The following is a 16396-nucleotide window of genomic DNA, read 5'->3' as shown; positions in this document are numbered from 1 at the left end:
GTGCTCTCGGTGCTCCTTCTGAGCGGCAAAATCACGGCAGTTTCTTTTTTCTGTTGGATGGCAGATAGGAACCGGTTTTTCTACGCTGTTTTTTTCGCTCGGGCGTGTGAGGACATACCTACGACGGACGCAACTGTGGCTTAAAGAATACTTCCTCTGTTACTAAATACTTGTCGCTGTTTTAGTACAAGTTAGCGACAAGTATTTACGAACGGAGCTAGGAGTAAAGATAAACAGGCGCTTACGGCTGTGGAACTCACTGATGTATTGATTCCAATCTCATAAACAAACACTTTGAGATCGGATCTTGAGTTCCCCTCTAGCCTCTAGGAATTCCCTGTATGAATTCCGCAATACTTAGACCGATGCGAGTCCAGGAGAACGTCCTCCGTTTTGGAAAAAAAAAGACAAAACAATAACCGGCCCAGCTGGTTGGACCTAAGGAATTAGCTCGCCCCTGATCTCAAGTGGCAATTAGTTTGAGAACGCCATTATGGAGTCGGTTCTAGTGAACAGTTATTTAGTCGTCACACTAACGGTACACACAGTTGAAGAATTTGTTAATTAACAGATGATCGCATCACACTTGCTAAATTATACTCCACTGCACATGCATAATGATTTTATATCATCTATTCTGCATGCTCCTGTCTGGCCGGTGCGTGACAAGTGGTCTGTTTATATATGTTCTCAACGATCCTTCTCTAAGATCTCCAGATTACTTTTGATCTACCGGACATCAAATTAATAGCAGGTGGATAACATTATATATGTTGAGCATCTCTTAATAATGGTTTGTTATGTATGTACTTACGTTAGAGCTCGAGTTTCTGCAGCCCAAAGTATATTATGCCTGCGGTTCACGCGTGCTCATTAACAAGGGAGAGAGTACGTAACATGCCAGCTTGGCCTCAAGGTCAACCTGCACTTGTTTTTTGAAGCCCCTTGGAAGCTGGAGATCGAGCTCATGTGATTACGTGATTCCCATCTTGTTGTTTATGCAAGCGCATGAAAGGCTCCCTTCAGTTGAATAATAATAACATGGAATCAGATCGACAGATCGGTACGTACACCTCACACCAATGGGAATTAAAAGAGGGCGCCACCAAATTCCGATCTTCGTTTGTTCAGGCTTCGCTGTCGTGTGGCTGTACACATACTGACATAAACCAATCCGACGATGCAACGTGGACTTCCGGGAAGAGCTGTGCGCGATTAAACGTCTTTCTCCGTTGCTGAATTGCTTTCAAATGTACTGTATGCATGTGGACAGGAGGTTCAGCTTTTGCCGTTTTTAGTGTTTGAGGTTGGGGCCTCTCCTTGACCCGTCACCGCAAACTGACCTTGCCCCTGCTTTTCTTCTTGCATAGTGAGAACATGTTCATGCACGAACGTACGTTGAGTTGTTGGTCTTGGGCTGGTGAGGTCAAGACAATGAAGAACTAAGCACAGGATCGATGCGACGAGCGTGAGAAGCGTTTCCAAGATCGCCACGTGAAACATACTGCCTTCGATCTCCGATCCATATTACCTGTCAAAATATTACATTTATCTAGATATTTTTTAGTTATAAATACATTCATATTTAAACAAATTTGAGAAACTCTCCATGCGTCCGTGCACGCCGCCCATTCCGTGGCACCCCAAAGTTGCGTGGGCTACCTAACACCAGTAGGTAACTGATTAGAGCAGCAAGAAAATTTCCATCGTCTTTCGCAGCTTCAGACCTTCAGTACCGCCAGCGACGATAGAGACAGGCATATACAGTATCTCTGTTCCCATGGCCCATGGGATTTTGCTTGCCGTCGCTAACCTGCAATAGCTGCATAATAATATGCGAGCCAATTAGGAGCGATTTTTATTTCTTTCCAAGATGATTGTTAACGTGGGACCCTTTCTCGGTATCTTGTTCTATGCACTCGCTGATGGAGAAGTTCCAAGAGTACGGCGAGATGGCACCTAATTTGATCTTCAACGGCAGACAGCGCTATGGCCCATGGTGTTGTACATATACATGTGGAAGCATAAATCATCTGTTACGTAATAAAATTTATGCAGTATAGCTTTATAATCTGTTAATAAAATTTTACACATAAATTGTACATATACATATGGAAGCACTTTTTTTTTCAGATTTTCTAAAGCCTCTACATATACTACTTTTGGGTTTTATTTTCGGCAGGATGGAGCCCGAGCTCCAACCTTTGCACACGCCGAGGCACTAATGGATATCCTATCCAAACCATCCATGACTGTCCCTAATTCCTATCCATGCCATCCAAGGCAGCTACTGAAATTACCATGCCAATTTGGGTTGATTTTTGTCCATCTATATATGTTGTTTCAATTTTTACTAATCACTGGCTAGCCAAAACATTAGCCAATGATTTGTTGGCTCATATTTGGCCAAAAATTTAGTAAAATTTGTGAAAAGAGATATGAGGTGGTTGGCAAGGTTCTATTGGTAACCGAATTTTTTGCCTACGAACCATACGAAGACCAAATAACATTGATTGCCAAAAAAAAACATTGATTGCCAATTTTTGATCGACCAAATTTGACCAAGAACCAAACACACTTGTTCTAATTTCTTTTATAACCACAAAGAATTTTACCATTTTATTAGTAGTAATTATTTTGCATTTGCATTTTTATATAATTTTTATCCAAAGCGGCATCCACCAGTCAAAATGAAAATTCTGGTCAGGTTCTCTTTACCTATGGTCAGTTTTTCCTTGAGTCATGGAAGTCCAAACTGCACGTGCAGGGACCAAACCTTACAATTTCTTTACAGAAGATCCCTCGTATCCAATAAAAAAAGCACCGTACAAAACCAAAAAGCATCCACCACCCATCCTCACTCCTCGCTTGCGCACACACCCAAATGAATTTTCACTGTCCCCGAATACCAAAAATACCCCCATGTTTACCCTCCCAATGTCCAAATCCCAGCCCTATTAAACCCGGAGGATACCCCTCGCTTTCGTCACATCATCAGCGAGCCAAACCCATTACTCCTCACTCCCGTTCCCCCCACACTGCTGGGGCACGCACGCCGTCCGCAAGTACAGGCGGGATATCCATAAAAGTGAGCCTCTTTGCACGCACAACTCTGCTAGCAGAGGCAGAGGGGGAATTGATTGATCTGGCGCAACTAATTCCTGCACAGCCCCGCGCGATCATGGCTGCTGCTGCAACGAGGAGGGCCGCCTCCTCCCTCGTCTCCCGCTGCCTGCTCGGCAGGCCCGCAGCGTCGCCCGCTGTCCCCTCCGCCTTCCGCAGGGCAGGTATTGATTGCTCCCTGCTTCTTCCTCCTGTTTGCTGGTAGTACTAGTACCAGGAGTAATAACTCCCAGTATTCTGTACTTTGCAGCGACCAGGAGTACTAGGATTTCTCTTTTCTTTTCTTTTCGTGCCAGGGTTGGGTTGGTGTTCGTAGCAAGCAAAGTTTGCGCTCCTGTATTTTGTGTTCTTGGCACGGCTGAGTTTCAGATCTGCGCAGAGGCTGGCCCCGCCTGATGATCTGAAAATCCCAGGGCGTTTCGTGCTGCCGTTGTGTCACTTCGTCAGTACTAGTTTAATCGATTCCGTTGGTCCATGCTTCTTTATCGTGCCACAACCAGTTTAATCATTGGTTTTACGGTTGACTGTTCATGCTTCTGTTGATCCGATCTTAGACAACTCTCCCTTGTTCCTCCCATGAAGGAAAAATAATGCTCTCGAGTTAGCTATCTAAATGGTACTCTAATATACGGTATGATATTTTAGCTGTCCTCAGCTTGAAGGAACGATATATCGTCCTTACCTCGTAGACGGTGGACGTTTGCTTCCATCCAATGTTTCTTGCGTTTCCTCTTTGCTCAGCTAGGATGGATGTCCTGAGGATTTACTTCCATCTCAAAAATGGGCCCGTTTCTTTTGGCTTTACGCCGTCACCAGTGAGTCAAGATGTGGGCGCCAGTTTGGACTTTTCTAGTTGCTGTGCTCTGGAGATAAGGTTTTTCCTGGCATGATAACATATAACATGTCATGTCAGTGTTTTCTTCTTCTTCTTCCCGGTCGTTATCAGAACTGTGGAAAAATGAGGTCACGATTTTCTGCCCATTTTCCCCGCTGCTCCTTTGCAACTGATAAAAAAGTCTAGGATGTATTTTATTTAAAGACCGAGAGTAATTTCCCAAATAGTCTAGCAGCGCTGTAATATTTTTCCACGGTATTGAGCGGTCAAACAGGAATGAAAGCATAGATACTGAACAAACATGCAGAAGAGTGATGTTGTTTTCGGTGCAGAATCTGATTGAAGATAATTTACCGACATGGTTTATTGGTCAACACAACGTCTGCTCTTTCTGATACCAAATCCAGTTTACTGAAATATATAGTGTGATACCTTCACCATTCCTTCCTACATGATCTGGCTCGCACTCATGCCGAACAAAATTCACCACATACATGAAATTCGTTTGAAAATTGGCAATACAATGCACATCCGTTTCACCCCGTCATATTTAGAGATATTTGTTGCATTTGTTTTGCCACAAGATCATGCTGACAATGTTGTGAGCATGAATGGAAATTAATATACTTGCTCACTATGTCATTTGTTCACACATTAGCAAAATGTTATTATGACACTTATGTGTATTAACTCCGTCGGCAGATGGGACACGAGGACTGGTGCCGGGAGTCCTTCAGAGGTTTGGCACTGCAGCAGTAGCAGAGGAACCTATTTCACCACCTGTTAAAGTGGGAGAGACAAAGCTTCTTATCAATGGCAAATTTGTTGATGCTGTATCTGGTACATTACTTCAACTCTAATGTGGCTGAACTAGTAGGGACCAGTTCGGTGGGCTTCAGCGTCTCCTTGAGCACTATAGGCCCATAAACTGGAACTCTAGGTTCCAGATTCTGTTTTTTGTTCTTGTTGATGAGTTCAACTCAAACCGTGTGTCTGCATCTCATCAGGTAAGACTTTTCCAACTCTGGACCCTCGTACTGGGGAGGTGATTGCTCATGTGGCTGAAGGTGATGCCAAAGACATTGACCTCGCTGTTGCTGCGGCCCGCAAGGCATTCGATGAAGGACCATGGCCAAGGATGACTGCCTACGTAAACACTCCAGCTCGGCACTTTTGTTGATGTTGTACTATCATGGCAGTACTTCGCAAGTCATGCTCATAAACAGTTCGAAATTTTCCTCTACAGGAGAGATCCCGGATTCTTCTGCGATTTGCTGATCTTATAGAGAAGCACAATGATGATCTTGCTGCATTGGAGACTTGGGACAATGGAAAGACGTTTGAGCAAGCTGCCCACATTGAATTGCCTATGATTGCGCGGCTTATGCGGTACTATGCTGGTGAGCAGCTTCCTTCCTGACGATAACAAGTAGATCTAGCCAAGAAGTTAATCTATATACATGACTAATAAGGATTCCATTTCTGCTGAAATATTTGCAGGTTGGTCTGACAAGATCCATGGTCTCGTCGTGCCGGCTGACAGCCCACACCATGTACAGGTCCTTTATGAGCCGATCGGTGTTGCGGGCCAGATCATCCCTTGGAACTTCCCACTTTTGATGTTTGCCTGGAAAGTCGGTCCTGCCTTGGCGTCTGGGAACACTGTTGTGCTCAAGACTGCGGAACAAACTCCTCTGTCTGCCCTGTATATGGCTAAGCTGTTGCATGAGGTTGGTGTTCTGATTATCTCATAATTACTTCGTGTTATTTGAACAGTTACTACATTTTTTAGAAACACGTAGCAGTTATTACATTTACCTTGGGAACAATGGGCTTTGATTGATCTTATAACCTTTGTAGAGGGTACAGTTTGTTTGCTCTAGAACATGCAAGCGTTCTGTTCATCTTTGTATTTGAAAAATGGTAATGTACATAGTGATTGGATACTTGGATTGTGTACTATTAGTAATAGAAGGTGTTAGGATCAGTTTAACACAACATTCTTGAATGTCTAACATAGTAGATGTGTTTCTGTTGCATGTATTCAGTGATTTCAGAAAGCTCGATGGTATTTTGTGCAAGTTGTTTCCTTCCTGAGTAGTGACCAAATCCATCTCCTCCTACCCCAAAAAGGAAGATGGGACAAATGAAAACTACCCCTTCTGGTGGTATTAATTGTTTTAGAGAGACATCCTATATTAAATGATTTAAATTCAACTATCGAGTTGCTTATTTAGTACTTTTTCAATGTGGGCACCAGTTAAGCCGTGGTCCACCGCATACCATAGAAACGAATCTCATTTTATGCCTGCACAAGTATAATTAATTTTTGTTAATATATATGCAAGTAGTTTTCATGTGTCCTGCGTCGTTTAACTGGATTTAACTGATCATAACTTTACATGATTAACTAGGCTGGACTCCCCGAGGGTGTCGTGAACGTTGTATCTGGTTTTGGTCCTACTGCTGGTGCTGCCCTTGCTAGTCACATGGATGTTGATAAGGTAAACCTTTGCTTCCTTACAATTTTTGCACTGCACGTTTGTATACTTTAATGTTTCAATAAAAATTTCTCATAATAAACACATAATCCTCGATGAAGGTTGCATTCACTGGATCAACCGATACTGGCAAAATTATCATGGAGTTGTCTGCAAGGAGCAATCTCAAGCCAGTGACACTCGAGCTAGGTGGCAAGTCTCCTTTTATCATCATGGATGATGCTGATATTGACCATGCTGTTGAGCTTGCGCATTTTGCGCTGTTCTTTAACCAGGTACTCATTAATATTCATGTCAAATAAGCATGACATTTTTTGAGAAAATATAAGCATGATGATTAATAAAATGTATTCAAATCACTTTTTTTCGTTCCCTAACACTTTGCTCGCCTTATGAACTTGTAAGGGACAATGCTGCTGTGCTGGGTCTCGCACATTTGTACATGAGCGTGTTTACGATGAGTTTGTTGAGAAGTCGAAAGCTCGTGCTTTGAAGCGTGTAGTTGGTGACCCATTCAGGAAAGGTGTTGAACAGGGCCCTCAGGTACATATTTGCTCCTTAAGCAGGGTTCTTTTCACATTTTCTTGTGCTGGAAGGTTAATAGCTTTGCTGCAATTTCTACATTTATACAGATAACTGAATCCACACTTTTGACCAATCCTAACCTTGCAAATTCCGTTTTGCTTCTAGATTGATGATGAGCAATTCAACAAAATCTTGCGCTACATTAAGTCAGGTGTTGACAGTGGAGCCACCCTTGTGACGGGTGGTGACAAGTTAGGTGACAAAGGTTACTACATCCAGCCAACAATCTTCTCAGATGTGCAGGTAGGTTTATTTTGCCACATCATAATATGTTTGGACAACTGCTTCTTTTTGTATTTGCCTGAGGCATTGTAACAAGTTCTGGACCTTTTTCGCTTTCCTGCCTTTTGAACTCCTTTGTAGAACATGTTGGCGGTTTCTTTACTGGAAATCGACGGGAGGCCCATTGTTTCAAAAAAAATAAATTGTTTTGACAACCCTTTGTTCCATCCATTGTAACATATGTTTAACGTTCATTATATGGTTATTCTAGGATGGCATGAAGATAGCTCAAGAGGAGATATTTGGGCCTGTTCAGTCAATCTTCAAGTTCAAGTGAGTACCGTTCTTGATATGGCTAAAACTCTGAACAGTATGCAAGCAACCAAGATTAATACCAAAACTCTTAAGTAACATTGGGACTGTTGTGCATCTTTCGACAGTGATCTCAACGAGGTCATCAAGAGGGCGAACGCGAGCCGCTACGGATTGGCCGCCGGTGTTTTCACCAACAACCTGGGCACAGCCAACACCCTGACACGTGCGCTCAGGGCTGGGACTGTCTGGGTGAACTGCTTCGACATCTTCGACGCGGCGATCCCCTTCGGCGGGTACAAGATGAGTGGCATCGGTAGGGAGAAGGGCATCGACAGCCTGAAGAACTACCTACAAACGAAGGCAGTCGTCACCCCAATTAAGAACGCCGCGTGGTTGTGATAAAATCATGTCAGAAACTGGATAATGGTGAAATCGCGACAATCGGATGAAATAATGATGATGATGAGGGTCTGAAATAAGCTTTGCCCTAGCATGCGTGGGCTGTTCGACGTCTCTAATAAATCTCATGGTTGCTCGGTTTATGTAATTTGTTTCCTTTTTCTACTGCGGAAAGACATATGTGTTGTAGCAACATGTTCATTAATTATCGCTGGTTGGAGAAGTATCAGTTTGGTTGTCCTGGCTCTTCTGTTTGACAGTAAAACCTGCCTCTCAGTTTCCTTTTCTGCTATATAGCCGAAGCGCTGATGGATCACTATCGTAGTTATGTCATGTCAGTGTTATGCAACTAAAATTGAATACTTCAGTCTGTTTGATTCGATTGGAGCTGTGAACTTCACTTAGCTGCAGTGGAGTAGTTGTCACCTTGCTTGGGAAAACAAGAACACGTAAGGGAAATAGAAGTGTGGTAAACTACCTTATTAGCGGCTATCTGAAGTGTTCAAGTGCTCATTAGTAAGGAACAGAACAAAAGGAGCCCAAAGTATATCTTGAAACATATGCATGATTGATCTGGGCAAGACGCTGGCAGGCATACAATAAGAGTCTTCCCGCCATGCATTTAGTTCAGTCACCAAACGCCGAAAAACGGGCTGGGCCAACTAAACTTGTGGAGAAAAGGACCGCTCGCTGGCGACCTGGCGTCGCACAGATATTTTTCTCTGGAGGGGTTGATCAGTTGATGACGCCGGGCGATTGGGTCCATGAAAAGGATCCTTGCGTGCATGCCATCTCATTAAGATTACAGTATACAAGAGTTTGTTACACTCGGTCATGACTCCAAGTCTCCAATACAACACAGGGCAGCCGCCGGTGCCCGCCGCTCCGGTTAGCAGCCATAACGGTGGGTGGATCTTCTTTAATCCCTGTGAACCTGACTGAATCTAAGACGTGATGCATGCATTGCATGTGGTGGCCCGCGAGACCTGCAGAAGCTGAAATTGGTACTCCTCCCGATGACATTTTTATGAATCGGAGGATTACACGACGAGTGAGGTATGTTGCCCGTTGGTCAGCATAGGCGAACCAACTAAATAGACATTGCGATACTGACGGAGGAAGGTTCAAGGCTCACAAGTTACGAAGTCATCAAGAGTACAGAGGACAGTTGCCTACGAATAAAAGGCTATCCTAAGCGTGTGTGTGCTCCACACATCCGAAAGGCATCCGATGCATTTCAGTACTCCCGGCTTTGACAGGAAGCCTTGAGGAGTTATATAGCGAGTAGCGACTACCCCGCGGACGAAACGAGACAGTGAGCTTTCTACAAACACTTAACATTCGCACTTGAAGCTAGGCACCAAGAGCTTCACAGCACAGCACCACCGGCCATGGCGCCGCCGCCGCCGCTCCGTCACGTAGCCATGTTCCCCTTCATGGCGAAGGGCCACGCCATGCCGCTCATCCACCTGGCCCGCCTCCTCCTGGACCGCGGCCTCGCCTCGTCGATCACCTTCTTCACCACCCCGCGCAACGCGCCCTTCCTCCGCGCCTCCCTCGCCGGCACTCCCGCCGCCTTCGTCGAGCTACCCTTCCCCTCGGAGGACGCCCCGCAGAGCATGGACGAGCTACCCTCCGCGTCCTCCTGCTTCGGGGACTTTATCTACGCGGTGGCGGACGCGCTCGGGCCGGCGTTCGCCGACGCGCTGGCACGCATCGAGCCACGGCCGGACGTGCTCGTCCACGACGGCTTCCTCTTCTGGGCCAAGCAAGCCGCGGACGAGCTCGCCGTGCCGCGGCTCGTCACCTGTGGCTTCAGCGCCTTCGCCTCCTACGTCGCCCACGCGGTCATGGCGCACAGGCCGCTCTCGCAGGTGGCCTCGCCGTCCGAGCCGTTCCCGCTCCACGGCGTGTCCGGCGGTGATCTCCGCCTCACGCAATCCGACCTCCACCCGCCCTTCGACGACCCGGCCCCGTCCGGCCCGCTCTGGGACTTCGTGTGCCAGAGCTCCACATGCATGCACACCAGCGCAGGCATTATCGCGAACACCTTCGACGCGCTCGAGTCGTGCTACGTCGACCTCTGGAACCGCTCCGTCCCGCAGGCCAAGATGTGGCCCGTCGGTCCCTTGTGCCTCGCCTCCTCCGCTGAACAACCAGTGCAGGCTACGACGACGGATATCGACCGGGAGATCTTGGATTGGCTCGACTCCAGGCTCGCCATGGACAGACCCGTCCTCTACGTCGCGTTCGGCTCGCAGGCCGAGCTCAGCCGGGCCCAGCTGGAGGAAGTCGCCGTTGGGCTGGAACTCTCCGGCCTAGACTTCATATGGGTGGTCCGGCCCAAGTGGTTCGACCACCCCGAGGACGAACTCATCATCAAGGACAGGTTCGGAGACAGGGGCAAGGTGGTACAAGGCTTCATCAACCAGCTACAAGTCCTAAGCCACGGAGCCACCAAAGGATTCTTCACCCACTGCGGGTGGAACTCGGTGCTGGAGAGCATCGCCACGGGCGTGCCCATGCTGGCGTTCCCGATGGCCGCCGAGCAGAAGCTCAACGCGAAGTTCGTCGTGGACGTGGTCCATGCCGGGCTTAGAGTCTGGCACAAAGAAGGAGGGTTGGTTGTGAGCGGAGACGTGCAGGCGTCGGCACGGGAGCTGGTGTTGGGAGAAGGAGGGAGACGTGCCGCTGCGGGGGCCGCTGAGCTCTCGATGGCTTCTAGAAAGGCCATGGATGTGGGTGGTTCCTCGTTTGAGAACCTGGCGCGGATGGTCCAGGAGGTTAGTGAGATCGGTGGAGCTCCAGCCGAGAGTGAAGTTGAGTAGTCGTAATCATTTGTTTTGTTTGTTTATGTTCTGTTAACTTGGGACAGCACAGCGGTCCTTGTACATGCGAGGACTTCAGCTTTCATGTGCTGGAAGTGTCTTAAAATAATTTTTTGGCGTTTACATTGTCTGATCGGGGCATAGTTTGGTTTCATGGAAGCCATAAATTGTATACCAACCAAAACCACCACCATGTACTTACTATCCTGAAGAAAGGATGTGGCCAAGCTGAACGCACGCCACCGTCCATCATCCGGCCGGGGACACGAAGGTCCAACCGATCAAGTCAACTCTCAACATGCTCACACGTCAGCCGTCACCGTCTTTCGCCAACATATCTTTAAAATAGAGAACAACACATTAAACTTACCAGAGAACGACGACGCAAACCAGAACCAGACAAGTAAGTGCCTAGCCGGCGACAAACATCCCCTCGTCCACAGATATAGTGTTCCCCCAACGGCGACCCCAAGGGGAGAAGTGAGAACGACGCTACCAGCATCGTCGCTGCTTAGTCCGAGGACTTTAGGTTTTTACCTGGAAATCTAGAGCGGAGTGATGCGGGAGTACCTCGACGACGCCTCATGAAAGGGGAGAGACGTCGAAGGACCAGCGTCCATAGATGCACAGCCGGACTGAGCTAGCCCTGCCGCAATGACGCCGCGGCCACCGTAAGGTCAGATCAGTCCTAATTACTTCTATGGACATTGGTACAATCGATTGAAGAAAGTGGCACAACCGCACAAGATTTATTCAACCAGTAGGGGTGATGTTTCAGCGATTGGTGCTTCATAGTGCTTTGTAGCCTTTTGTTTGTGTTACCATTTTTGTAAGATGATTGTGATCACGTCGAACATCGAACTAGTAATAAAATCATGAGGTTAAGTGTAACAATCAATGCAGCGACCGTGGAATTCCTTCCTCTGCATTTTTTTTGTTCGGTTCTATAGTCACCATAAATATTATTGCTTTTCAGGAAAATAATTATTATTATTTTGATCTACAAATTATCAGAAGCACGAGAAAAAATATATTTAAAGACCATCTTTCATTTGTGAACTTCTGATTATTATATAGTATGTCATGAGCAAAAACATCATACAAATAAATGATTTTAAGTGTTGCTTATGCATGGTAATGTTTTTTGGGTGTTTATAGAGCCATTTTTAATTTTAGACGGCCAAAGCGTGTAAGAAAAAATTGCTTCTTGATGTGAACACAACAAAATAATTTATGGTAGGCCAATGAACATTCTTATGTTGTCCAAAGATATGTCTTTCCTCTCACTCTCACTTAATTGGCTTTCCAAATGCATGTTCATTTTAAGTGTTGCTTAAACAATATATGTACAATCAGTTTCGACTAGTTCCAACACGCAGGAGGGTACCTCGCCATACAACTCACCCCTACTGCTCACACCCTTACAATATTTATCGACCCCATGCGCAACCGAATTCGCAGCTCGATCAATTTGAACATATATGTTGTTAAGAATTGTCGCTTTTGCGGAATTATGAAATACTAATTTCCATGAAGAGTCTATCCGTGGCCCAAATGGGAATCTTCTATATCTAAGTAGGAGAAATCAACTACTTGATTTCTCTCAACATGCAAGCGTTAATTTATTCATACCTATTTGGTGGAAACTTATATTTTTTGCACATGCATGCATGCTACTTTTCATCAAGCTATTTTCACTAAGTGAAGAATCTATAATCTATCATACAATTCCATTATATTTTCACTGGATACTCTTTTGTTGCTACTTTTTACTCATGTATGTTCTTCACAACGTGGGCTCACGTATGTTAACTAAAAATTTCCGCAACAATGCACGGGGCATCATCTAGTATGATAAAATCGAACATCCAGAAATGCCATCTAAGGTGACTGCGCGGCTCTTGGGTTTGGTTGCGCGAGAGGCCTTAGACGATGCCTTGTTATACCATTCTTAATTAGTTTCCAAATACATGATTTTTTTTCTTCCTTGTTTTTATACATCCGTTTTGAATTTTTAGACGATCTAAAAGCATCTCCACTCATCCCCCCATAAATCGTTCGGCACATGGCCATACAGGGGTGTCGATGCAAGCAATTCGTTTGGGATGAAACCGACCCAGCCGCACCCCCCAAACGTTGCCCTCCTCCCCAATTTGCTTTGTCTCACAATAGTGGTGCCCCGTGTTGCTTTTCAGCTTGAGCCGGCCCCCGAAGGCCGCGCCGACGTCCCATTTGACGTTTGATGGGCGTTTGTGGGCGACGGCTGGAAATGCTCTGAGCGAACAGAAGTCACTTCTTCGTGTGAACAAAACAAATGAATGTACGGGAAATCTAAAGAGAAGACGTGCCCACCGCTGCGCTCCCGTGAGGCGCGCGTGGATATTCGGGGGCTGGCCACCGAACGGCTGCAGCGCGTCCGCCCCTTGCGATCCCGATCTCGTCGTCTCGATTTCTTCGTACCCGTTCGTCTCTCTGGTTCCCCTCCCACGGGCAGCAGCGGTAGCGGTGGTGGAGCAGAGCCGGGGCAGGGTGGCGGCGGAGCAGAGGAAGGGCAGTGGTGGCGGCGCAGCAGAGGGCAGGCATGCAGCGGCTGGGCAGGGGCGGCGGCAGAGCGGAGGGCAGGCATGCAGCGGCGGCGGCGGAGCAGAGTTGGGGCAGGGGCGGCGGCAGAGCCTCGTCCTCACCTCTTTGACCAGCCAGCTGCTACTCTCTCCAATCTCCCCCACCGAGTTCCTTCTCTTCTCCTTCTGTTCTTTTCTCCTTTTTTTTCGATTAGGCCAGGAAAGCAGGCTAGTGGCTACCTACAAGCTACAACGGCTGTTTTTTATACTCCCTCCTTCCCATGTCAAGTGACTCAAATTTGTCTAAATATGAATATACCTATATCCAAAAAGTGTTTAGATACATGTAATAGAACTCGCTTAGTATGGGACGGAGAAAATATTTGTTTAAGGCAGTGTGTGTTGTGTACTCCTAAATGCTGCTGGTAGGCATTGTTTTTTGTACTTACTTTGCTTCTTCTTTCCTATCGTGTGTTAAAATCCATATATGGTATTTTAAAAATATTTATATATATTCTCTTATTCCCGTATGATTGTTCCGGTATGCACGGCGTTGTGTCTGTATCCCTGTATTGGTGCAACATAGATTGTTGCTTTACCATGGGTCATTGTTTCTATTAAACCTCTAGTTGCAATGTTGTTTGGTAATAGTCGCCGTATTGCTTTGGTCCTAAGATGGCATGTTGGTTGGTCTCGGTTACCCGATAATTACGCGGATTTAACCTGGTACCATATGCCGTTAACCCGGTAAGTAGGTATGGTTAACCTGATAACTATGTGTGTTGTTAACCTTGTATGAAGGCATGGTTAACCTGGAAACAGGAACAATTAACCTGGTAAATACGAACATTGAACCTGATAACCATGTGCGAGAGTTACTTGGTAACCATGTGTCGTTAACCCGGTAAGTAGGTGCGGCTAACCTGATAGCGATGCGTTGCTAACCTGGTAAGAAGGCACGGTTCACCTAGTAAGTATGAACAATTAATCTGGTAAATATGGATATTTAACATGGTAACCATGTGCGATTAACCTGGTAAGTAGGCCGGTTAACCTGGTAATCATGTGACGTTAATCCGGTAAGTAGGTACGGTTAACCTGATAACTATGCGTTGCATGTTAACCTGATAAGAAGGCACGGTTGACCTGGTAAGTAGGAACAATTAACCTGATAACCACGTGCGATTAACTTGTTAAGTAGGCCAGTTAACCTAGTAAGTAGGAATAATTAACCTGTTAAATTTTTGTATTTAACTTGGTAAACATGTACATTTAATCTCATAAGCATCTACAATTAAACAACAAGTAGACGTGGACAATCTATTAAGTAGGCCTATATAAATGAGTAAGTATACAGATAAACGGGCAGTGTGATGGTAGATTGACAAATGGACACAATTAAACAAGCAAACATGAATTTGCGACATATACGGGATGCTACATTTCTTGGAGTATCGATGAATTTTATATATTTTAGATCGACCAAAATTTCATAAGCTGCAAAAATATGTCTAATTTAGAAGAAGAAAAAACTAAAGCAACGTGGACCAAAGGCCAAGCCACTCACGTTGCTGAAACTGGGCTAGGCCGGACCACACTTGGGCCACATTCTGCTGGCAGTGCGTAGGAACAAATGATTTTTTGGGGCGCACACTCTGCTAGGCCGCGCTCTGCTGGGCTGCGCATGCGAGCAAACAAGCGAGCGAGCACGGGATCAAACAAGCGAGCGAGCACGGGATCCTCGTATCCTCGTACCGCACGGTAAGTCTCGGTGAGCATGTGCGCTGGATAGCACAATCTTTGAATGTTGATAAAAATTATCGATTTACGTGGAATTATATACTCATTCTGATTCATAATAAGTGTCGCTGATTTAGTACAACCGGAAGTAGTACTTTTCATGACAGATATAATAAATATAGTTTCTTTTGAGTGGTTGCAATATACGGATCATGTATAACAAGAAGTAAACCTAATTTTTTAAACAGAAGTGTTGATATATCTCTCTTGTCTCGCACTGCTAACCCACTCTTCACTCCAGGCATCCTACAGTCTCGTTCGCACCATCATATGTGCATTATCGTCACCGCAAAACTTAAGTGTCAATGCATCAGTGATGTTTTAGCAATTCGAGTAATACAATATTGATCATTTAACACAATACTCATATTAGACTTATATTTTTTTAGCGAAGGAGGAAAATTCTCCGGACTCTGCATCGATCGATGCACACTCGAGGGACTCCAACCCACTCCACCAATCATCCGATGCCGCCATACCCTTGGTAAGTTAACCAGAATAGTTTTAAAACACACCATCGGCACTTGTCGCACAAGTCCGACAACACCCTCAGCATCCAACATGCTCAAAAGTAGTTCAGTTTTAAATGAACAACTCACTCTTGATGGTCATGCACCATCAATACATACTTGCAAAGAATATGAACTAATTTATTAAGCATGGCTAAGCATCAACTAACTATTCAGGTTTAACAGGTTTTGCTACTAACAGTAAGTAACATGGCATGGCATCATAATTGATGATAGGCATAAATAGTTTGACTCAAAAGCATAATGCAATTTTAAGTAAATGATTCATTTTGGAAAAAAAAAGATCAGAAAAATGTGGTGGCACCTTCAGCGTGGATGTCTTCTCCTTCACCCGCTGAACCGTAGCCAAAGTCGCCCTCTCCTCCTATACGTCATATAAGTATACGCGAATAAATAAATAGCAGAAACTCCAAATAGAACGAACAAAGAGCAACACACAAATCAGCACTTCACAAATATTTATATAGCAGTACAGTTCGGCATAGGCTAGGAATTCTACGAGTAATCCACAACAGAAAACTAGTCCACTAAAAATAGGATACGGCAAACATATGCAAGAATGACCATTTTTATTAATTAATCTGTGCAAAATTAAATAATATACATGCATCAATAACATAACACTACTACAGAAAACCTCATCCGTGATCCCTCTCCAGTGGCGGTTAAAACGAACCAAAAAACACACCGCCACTGG

At 45.4% G+C, this 16396-nt stretch overlaps 2 protein-coding genes across 2 annotated transcripts; both read left to right on the top strand.

Moving 5' to 3' along the window:
• The first annotated feature begins 2980 nt into the window (after positions 1–2980).
• LOC100833155 (aldehyde dehydrogenase family 2 member B7, mitochondrial) lies at positions 2981–8216 on the top strand. Its single transcript, XM_003563919.3, has 11 exons — positions 2981–3287; positions 4661–4798; positions 4966–5108; positions 5205–5358; positions 5459–5688; positions 6373–6462; positions 6561–6734; positions 6865–7002; positions 7150–7287; positions 7538–7599; positions 7707–8216. The coding sequence occupies exons 1-11, from the start codon at positions 3182–3184 to the stop codon at positions 7978–7980; spliced, it is 1647 nt and encodes a 548-aa protein (XP_003563967.1). The 5' UTR covers positions 2981–3181; the 3' UTR covers positions 7981–8216.
• A 1058-nt stretch (positions 8217–9274) lies between these two features.
• Positions 9275–10939, top strand: LOC100832844 (UDP-glycosyltransferase 90A2). Its single transcript, XM_003563918.4, has one exon. It carries the CDS (start codon positions 9372–9374, stop codon positions 10806–10808), a length of 1437 nt encoding a protein of 478 aa, XP_003563966.1. The 5' UTR covers positions 9275–9371; the 3' UTR covers positions 10809–10939.
• Positions 10940–16396: the final 5457 nt, after the last annotated feature.

The sequence above is a fragment of the Brachypodium distachyon genome, chromosome 1 (assembly GCF_000005505.3).
Source record: "Brachypodium distachyon strain Bd21 chromosome 1, Brachypodium_distachyon_v3.0, whole genome shotgun sequence".
In the NCBI taxonomy this organism is placed as follows: domain Eukaryota; kingdom Viridiplantae; phylum Streptophyta; class Magnoliopsida; order Poales; family Poaceae; genus Brachypodium; species Brachypodium distachyon.
Note: the sequence above shows the minus strand (reverse complement) of the source record. Positions and strands in the feature narration are given on the sequence as shown.